Source organism: Triticum aestivum, chromosome 4B (genome assembly GCF_018294505.1).
Source record: "Triticum aestivum cultivar Chinese Spring chromosome 4B, IWGSC CS RefSeq v2.1, whole genome shotgun sequence".
Lineage (NCBI taxonomy): Eukaryota > Viridiplantae > Streptophyta > Magnoliopsida > Poales > Poaceae > Triticum > Triticum aestivum.
Window position 1 is genome coordinate 660,763,985 of NC_057804.1, and position 9,268 is coordinate 660,773,252.

The 9,268-nt window shown below is 43.2% G+C and overlaps 1 protein-coding gene and 1 pseudogene across 1 annotated transcript; both read right to left on the minus strand.

Moving 5' to 3' along the window:
* The window catches only part of LOC123089731 (protein RICE FLOWERING LOCUS T 1-like), a 1,347-nt pseudogene extending 616 nt beyond the window's left edge, over positions 1-731 (minus strand).
* Positions 732-6,426: 5,695 nt separating this feature from the next.
* LOC123089732 (protein RICE FLOWERING LOCUS T 1-like) lies at positions 6,427-8,164 on the minus strand. Its single transcript, XM_044511323.1, has 4 exons — positions 7,902-8,164; positions 7,646-7,707; positions 7,467-7,507; positions 6,427-6,822 (listed from the first exon to the last, which is right to left on the minus strand). Exons 1-4 carry the CDS (start codon positions 8,094-8,096, stop codon positions 6,581-6,583), a joined length of 540 nt encoding a protein of 179 aa, XP_044367258.1. The 5' UTR covers positions 8,097-8,164; the 3' UTR covers positions 6,427-6,580.
* Positions 8,165-9,268: the final 1,104 nt, after the last annotated feature.

Below are 9,268 nucleotides of genomic sequence, written 5' to 3' on the forward strand. Positions count from 1 at the left end.
ACAAGTGATAATTTCCACATCCACAAATCCAGCTAAACCCGCACGATCAAATGGCACAATTGTTATGCAGAACATCATACCAAAGCTGACACCAGTTGTTCCAGGGATGTCTGCCACCATCCTACACAGGATGAGTGGAGGTATATCATAATGAGATCAAACTAAACAGGAAGAACATGTAAAAAATGTGGGGCGGAAAACAAATAGGTAGGGAGTCATAGTGTGGAGAATATGAACATGTTGCATTTAATTTATTAATAATAATTTACTAGTGCAAGTACTCCCTTAGTGTTGGGTGACTTGGGCTTGGGGCATCTGGATCCACCAGCATCTTTTGAAGCAAAAGAGAACTCAACCAAGTTAAGATATAATTAAGATGTTTGAGTATGTTAAGAGTAAATTAATCACGTGCGAGACCTTTTGTGTTTCTAAGAAATTCTTCACACTAATAGTAGTAGGTGAACCGTGTGGAAGGGTTAGATAACTGAAGAAGTCGTGTATAGTGCCCTACTATAGTCCAGTTAGAAGTTTACCAGGGTGTAGAGAAGTCTCATGTCATTGCCACCGACATCGACTCGCGACTTGCTTACGACGACAGATGGTCTCAGCTCAGCACCTCGCTGAAGTAGCCTGTTGTTGTAGCCTATGCTGAGTGGGACAGTTGATGTAAACGGATCCAACACATCGTGTATGACTCGAGCCACAACCAAGGGATCCAGTACTGCTGACATTTTCAAACCGGGCTTTTCCCCTTTCCATTACTTTCATAACGGAAATACAATGTCTCAGGAACTGAAATTAACAAGGCTAGGGAAAGAAGAAAAGCGAGTTCAGGGCAATAACAGGAAACCCACCATCTGCGCCTGTCATCAGAAACAACAGATCATGGGGCGAAAACCTGTTATCACCCAAAGCCGCCTACAGGAACTAGAGCAGTAGCACACATATTACAGACGCACATCACCAGGCACATGCCAAAGTATCATCAGTTACCAAAATAAACTAAACACCCCCCACATGCAAAGCCCCAACAGTACACCCCAGCAGACGATGTCGAGCACAAACTGTCATCCATCTTCAGCTTCAGTCGTGCCCATCCATGTTTGGAGCCGGAGGTCCACACCAGCAACATCATCTGAGTTGTATTCTCTTTCAGCATCTCCGCGCCCTTCTTCACCATCTCTTCCATCTCCGGTTTATGGAGGATTTCCCAGTATATTAGAAAAGCACAAGCTATGAACACGATCTCAAATGGAGAGTTAATCCATTTGCATTCGGAAGTAGCTCTGTTCCGGGCTAGCCATATGGCCCAGCATACAGCTGCCAAGCCAATAGTATAAATTTTTTTCAAAGCCAGGTAAGAAACTATACATCCAAGTATAATACTGCCAGATGGAATTAGGACAACAATCAGTCCCAAGGAGAGCTCCTACAGTTCTCCAAATCACTCTAGATACAGGACACAAGAAAAGAAAGTGCGAGGTTGTTTCCAATTGATTACAGAAGGAGCAACAGGGGTTTCCAGGCCAAAATCTTTTTTTCATATTATCTCTAGTCAAGATGGCATTTTGCCCCACCTGCCATAAGAAGATTTGAATTTTTAAGGGGAGCTTAGCATCCCAAATCCACTTGAGCTGGATCCAGCAATATCTCTTTCCAACCATCTATACATCGAGTTGGTTGTATATTTTCCAGAGTTATCAAATTTCCAATAAATCTCATCAGGAAAATCATTTTGTTTAAGTGTTAATACCTCCTTTTTCATTTCATCCCATTGTTTCATCATTTCAGGGGACATCCTCCTCCTAAAAGAGGTAATATGATTCAACAAGTCCATTCTATCAACAGTACAGTTTTGTTCTACACAGATATCAAACAGTAATGGGAACTTTTCTTTAAATGGGATCCTTCCTTCCAATTGATGGAACCATAGTCTGGCCACATCTCCTTTATTCAGTTTGACCCCCCTGCCATTCATATATAAGTTTTTCACTTTCAAGAGGGATTTCCAGCATGGTGAATCATTGTTTTTTGCCTTTACCATGGCCACTGAGGTTTTCTTCAAGTATTTAGCTTTAACTATATCCTGCCAGAGGCCTTTATTCTTATCTAGTTTCCACCACCATTTCACCAGTAAGCTGATATTTTGCTTTCTCAGGTCCTTGACCCCCAGGCCCCCTTTCTTTTTAGATCGACAAACGCGGTCCCACTTGACCATATGGTATCCTTTTTTCTTTCCTTTTCTATGCCAGAAAAAATTCCTTCTCGGCTTGTCCCACCTCTCTAATGTGGTCTTGTTCAGTAAAAACATGGACATGTAAAAGGTTGGTATATGTGACAGTACCGTATTCACTTTAATGAGTCTCCCTCCCATAGACAGCACCTCACTAATCCAGTTTTCACCATGATCGATGAATTTGTCATCCACAAAGCTCCATTCGCTACATTTGAAGTACTGCTGACATATATGCTGGATTTCGGTTATTCTCTTGACCTAGCTCTCCACGGACCTGCTGGGGAATTGTTGTTTCTATGCACCAAATTTTTTTTGGAGCATCAGTATAGACACAAGAGCTCATATACACGCGCATACATTCATCCCTATGAACGCACACACGCACACCCTACCTCTATGAGCACCTTTGAGAGACTGAGCCGGCATATCATCTTGAGATTTATGAAGCCACTATTTGTATGGTGTGCGATAAGGCTCCCAGGCTGTTGATATTTCGACGTCGACGTCGACGCCATTCCTGGGATGGGGTGTAGTGTAGTGTAGGTGACATGTTTGGGTTCTCGTTGGAACTATAAGTCATTCAAGTCACGACCCTTCCCAAGTGATGAGAAGGAATATCTCCAGGACGAAAGCGACTCCATGATACTAGTGCCATGTCATGCGTCACCTTTGTACACATGACGGCCGGCCTTGATATTTGCCGATTAGATACTGAGCTTTATGATTACTGGAACAGTAGAACATGTTAGAATTAATCTGGCCATTATGGTTAAACAATGAAATTGAGAGATGCGTGCAAGGAAGAAGAAGTCAAATTGAATTGGTTTTGACTAATGCATGTATGCTGGCTGTACAGAGCTACACGCTGCATGAAACCCAATGAAAAAAATTGACAAATTAGCGTGGTCCTTAAAATACACTATTAGCATGTTATTAGCGAGACTATACATTAATTTATTTTAGTAAGACGTTGCTCATCATGCTTTTTTCACTGTTGAAACCTCTAGGCCGCTATTACTAGTTATTGAAACGAAGTAAGAGCCAAGGAACTAGAGAAGAAGTTCAAGTTGAGTTTGAACAGAGGTGGATGCTGCATGCATGCTTGTCGGCTGGACAAGAAAGTGATGTAGTAGCTGATAGTTTGTCGGAAAATATCAAGGATGTATGCGTAACCTGAGCTAGCAAGGCAGAAGGGAGCCAAACTCAAATTTACCGGCTAAGCTCTGCGATGAAAGGCTTAGCTTTGCTTTGTACATACCTTTGTTTTGCAATTGTTCTACGGGTCAGGGCTTCAAAAAGAAAAAGAAAATGAAAGGCTTGGCTTTGTACATAACTTTGTTTTATTAATGGAAATCACCGTTCTACGGTCAGCTTCAAAAAAATAAAAAATAAAAAAGGAAAGGCTTAGCTGTTAAGCAGTGCTGTCGCTGCGGCCTCATAGTATCATTATTGTACGGCCGCCTGTTGGATTGGTACCAGTGATGAAATGGTTGAGAACTTGTGCAAATTCCTGGACACGGTTTTGTGGCGGCTTGGCGGCACTGGTGTACTTTGACTACCAGAGCATGATTCTTGGAAACACGGCAGATTTTCAATACATTTCGAATATTTAGGATAAAAAAGGAAACCCGACCCTAAACCTATCCTACGACGTCGGCCCGTCAGTCACTTCCTTTGTATTCTGCATCAGCGAGCACGACCTCCATCTGTCGTCTCCATGTACGACGGCAGGGTTAAGAACCGTGAAGTGGAGGTGCGATCTCCGGCGAGGAAGAATAGAACATAGGAGACAGACCGGCCCACTTGGGACACAACGCCCTGCCGCATCCCATGCCCTACTCAACCACGGAGGAGTCAGTGACCTGTCAGTCACCGATGCTGGTGGACATGAGGTCGACGATGAACATGGACGGTCCATCACTGTCCACCTGCCACGTGCACCCCAAAAGTTGGACGGCGGGGCGTATGATGCACAGCTGGTTGCGTTGGAGTCCTGGACCGTCTGCGCCGCCAGCGCGTGTGCGGCCACATCCGTGTCTGGCTGTGCCAGCTCTGCTTTGCGAATGGCGCCTTGTGCACGCGCAGCCTCGTAGAGCGCCCACTGCTATGCAACAAAGTTCGGGTTCGCCGTGGCCATGGCGGCCACGGCTGCCTCGCTTGCACGCTCGTCGTAGATTTGTCCCTCCGTCAGCTAGTGCTGGACGAGGAGGAACTTGTTGCACCTCCGCTCCTCCTGTGCTTGTTGGAATGCTGACATAGGAGCCGGCGCAGGCTCCTCCTCCTCCTCCATGGAGACGTCATAGTGCGCCTGCATCTGCTCCCATGAGACCTGCTGAAAGATCATGGAGACATCCTAGAGGGGGGGGGGGTGGATAGGTGCTTTAAAATAATTACAGTTTAGGCTTGAACAAATGTGGAATAAAACTAGCGTTTAGTTTGTTAAGTACAAAACCTAAAACAATTAGGCTCACCTATGTGCACCAAAAACTTATGCTAAGCAGGATAAACAACTAAGTGATATCAAGATATATAACATGTAACACTATGTCACAAAGTAAAGTGCATAAGTAAAGGGCTCGGGTAAGAGATAACCGAGGCAGGCGGAGACGATGATGTATCCCGAAGTTCACACCCTTGCGGATGCTAATGTCCGTTTGGAGCGGTGTGGAGACACAATGCTTCCCCAAAAGCCACTAGGGCCACTGTAATCTCCTCGGGCCCTCGTACAATGCAAGATGCGGTGATTTCACTAAGGGACCCTTGAGGGCCTTCACCGAACCCATACAAATTGCAACCCTTGGGGGCGGTCACCGAACTCATACACTTTGGCAACCATTGAGGGCGGTCAGCGGAACCCGTACAAATTGCTCGGGGCGATCTCCACAACCTAATTGGAGATCCCGACCCTTGCCCGGAGCTTTACACGACAACGATTGAGCTCCAAATGCACCAACCGTCTAGTGCACCAAAATACCCAAGAGGAACAAGCTCTAGGGTGCCCAAACACCCAAGAGCGATAAGCTTCCTAACTTTCACACTCAAATCCCACCGAAGCAACGAAAGCTATGGAAAAATATGAGAGGAAGAAGAAAAAGGAGAACACAAAGAACTCCAAGATCTAAATCCAAGGGGTTCTTCTCACATAGAGGAGAAAGTGATTGGTGGAAACATAGATCTAGATCTCCTCTCTCTTTTTCCTCAATAACTAGTAAGCATTATTGAAGGGATCGAGAGATAGCAAGCTCGAAGAATGTCAACAATGGGGGAAGAACACGAGCTCAAAACATAGGGACCTTTGAAGAAGAAGGCCCCTTAAATAGCCCCTCTCGAATCCAACCGTTATGCCCACAAGTCGTGCTCAAGCGGTACTACCGCTCGGGGGAGCGGTACTACCGCTTAGCATGGTCAAAATAGCCCAACAAGATAGAAAAACACGAGTGGTAGATCTACCAGAGAGGTAGTACCGCTCGGGGGAGAGGTAGTACCGCTTGAAAGGTAGTACCACTCGGGGGAGCAGTACTACCGCTTGGAGAGGTACTATCGCTCTCTACTACCGCTCAAGCGGATTGGGGAACAGAAGCATAAAATAAGCGGAATTGAAAGCAGTACTGGTCAGCGGATGTACCGCCTAAGCGGTACTACTGCTTGAGAGGTACTACCGCTCTCTACTACCGCATACCTGGCCCACAAACATCCGTGTAACCGCGATGGTCGGCTCTAATACCAACTTGTAACTCCCCGGATACACCTGCCGGTGGTCGTTACTCCTGGCGGGATCTAGACTGGCGGGATCTGTGAGTTCGTTGAGAAGTAGTGACCAGTTTCCTCCGGATGATGCTTCATTTTGCTCTTCTGTGTGCTAAGTTTTTGGTTTGCACCTCCAGTAGCCCTTTTGCTTTGAATAAGCTAGGCATAATGTAAATATTTGACCTACCTTGGGTTTACCTTGCCACATCCGGGACTTATAATGCAAAGTTGGTCGATCGATCCGTTGATAATGCCTTCCTTTCATCTAAACAAATCTTGGGTTTGGGGTTGAAAATATTTTTTGACGAGTTAGATCGTGTTGATTTTACTCAGTACAACTTATTGAAATGCAGAGAAGGTGCTTAGAATTAGCAATGAGTTCAGATTAACAAACATTGTGAATACTTTTTATGACTATTAAATAATAAACGACGTATATTCCATTAAGCTCATCATAGCTGAAGATACAAAGTTTTTCTAGATAATGTCCTGAAGATACATACCCTGCATATTGGGTGATACAGAGCATCCTATGTTGTGATGCAACACCACAGTACAGTCATATAATGGTCTGTACTCTGTAGTATATAGTCTCTACTACCCTTGAGAACTTTCCGGCCTAAACCTTCTTCCACCCGACCCACCTTCCCTTTGACAGCTGAAATATGTGGCAGCGGCAATGTTAAGGTGGTACTGGCGTGCGAAGTTCCTGGAGCTGAAATTCTGCCGCATGTCCGGTGCAAAAACCGTCCCCCTTCCTAGTTGCTGGAACAGCACAAATACCATCCGGTGGATGCCGGACCTTGGCTCTGGTCTTTCATAAACTACAAGCTCTTGGCCTGCAAGAGCACCAAGGCATTAATTAGTGATTAACCACTTCAGAATTTAAAGAGCAATTCTTTTTTTTTTGCGGGAAATTTAAAGAGCAATTCAACTGGGTGGAGACATCTAGTCACGTATCTTTATTGTCGAATTATGATAATTCATTGCGCAAGTTTGGTTTTGTGCATGTGAAAAAATAAATCGAGTATAAATGATACCCTCTCAGTCCCACAATATAAGATCGTTTTTCAAGCTAGATAGGAAAAAATGTTAATGAAGTATACCACTATTTTAGGATCCCTGTATTTTAGCTGTACAATGGACTTGTCTTAAAGATTTCCAAAATCTTTAAAACAAATGCATGTCATTTTATGCGTTGTTAGTTATTATTTTTCTAGTATTATGATATCCAATTGTTAATGATGAGCCAACTTTGAAATAACTTTTGCCTGATTTAAGTGATAGCCCTATCTGTTAATTCTATGGTAGGCAACAGGTTTGAGGCAAAGTTTTTGTTTTTTTGTTTTTGGGAATGTGAGGCAAAGAACTTAACAAATGATAGTTTCCACACCCAAAATTCAAAAAAAAAAGTTTCCACACCCACAAGTTCAGTTAAACCCGCAAAATCAAATGGCACAAACTGTTATGCATAACATCATACCAAAGCCGACACCAGTTGTTCCAGGGATGTCTGCTACCATCCTACATAGGAGTGGAGATATATCATAATGAGATAAAATTAAATAGGAAACACATATAAAAATTAAAAAATGTGGGGCAGAAAACAAATGGGTAGGGAGTCATATTGACGAGAATAAAAACATGTCGCGTTTAGTTTACCAGTGCAAGTACTCCCTTAGTGATGGGTGACTTGGGCTTGGGGCATCTGGATCCACTAACATCTTTCCAAGTGAAAGAGAAATTCAACCAAGTTAACATATAACTACGATGTTTGAGTATGCTAAGAGTAAATTATTCACATGCGAGACCTTTTCTTTCTATGAAATTCTTCACAGTAATAATAATAAACCATGTGAAAGAGTTAGATAGCTGAAGAATGGGTGTATACTGCCAACTACTACAGTTAGAAGTTTACCAGGGTGTAGAGAACTCTCATATCATTGCCTCCAATATCAACTCGGGGCTTGCTTACAACTGCAGATGGTTTTAGCTCAGCACCTGGCCGAACTAGCCTATTGTTGTAGCCTATTGTGAGTGGAACAGTTGATGTAAATGGATCCAACACATCATGTATAACATGAGCCGCAACCAAGGGATCCACTGCCAACATATACTGGACCCTTCTCTGTTATTCTGTTAACCTACCTCTCTATGGCCCTGAAGAAATTGTGTCTGTGCATGAACTAGTTTTATGGTGCGTGATGAGGATTGTCTTATTCACCTTTATAAAGTTTTGATACTGGTGTCATGCCATGCGTCACCCGTATATACACGACATCCTTGATATTTGTCGATTAGATCCCGAGCTTCATGGAGTAGTCAGGCTCTTAGGCTGTTGATATTTCGACGTTCATGCTTAAGTCATCCAATTATCGGGGTGTACTGGAACAAGCCTGCAAACTGTGGGCCGGTAATCGTTAGCTCAACTAGCTGTTCCTTTGGACACAATCTGTTTGGAAAACAATAAGTGCCATATTTTTGAACCTAATGACGTAGTGGTACTGGACATATATATGTGTACTTAACGTGTTTGGGTTCTCATTAACTGCGTATTTCTACTTTTCTAGTGATGTTAAGTATTTTTTTTTCTTGTAATTTCCAAGACATCTGCTGATATTGCTGGCATTTAATGCATTTGCATAGTGTTAACAGATTTTACCCCGTCCGAAAACTCATCTTCCTTAGATGATAAGGTTATTATTTTATTCAAATTCAGGGATTGCAGGAATGGACTAGTAGGAATAGGAAGCATATGATTGCATCCACTTAATTGCCCTCGGCAGGAGCCTGGCCACATGAACATCGTTTCATAAGGTGAATTGCTTCAAAGGGGCTTGCCAAGTTGCAGCGATGCTCTATGTTGGAATGGAACGGGGATCACTCTTCCGTTACCACCAAAAAAGTGAGTTGGGTTATGTGCAAATTTAAGCAAAGACTAACTTGATCTGTCTCTTCACTGTATTACTTCTACTCCCTCCGTCCGAAATTACTTGTCATCAAAATGGATGAAAATGGATGTATCTAGAACTAAAATACATCTAGATACATCCATTTCAATGACAAGTATTTCCGGACGGAGGGAGTATTAATTAACATGTTGTATAAGTGTATAACATATTACAACGATGTTTGCTCCTGCGTTGTTGGCTTGGTTTTAAACAAAGCAGCAGGCTATCATGTGTTTTAGTAATTTTTTTGAGCAGTGCTCTATAAGAGCCTATCCATGCACAAAGATGCAAGTTTGGGCTGATTGTGCTAACCTAACAACCCATCCGGTTATTT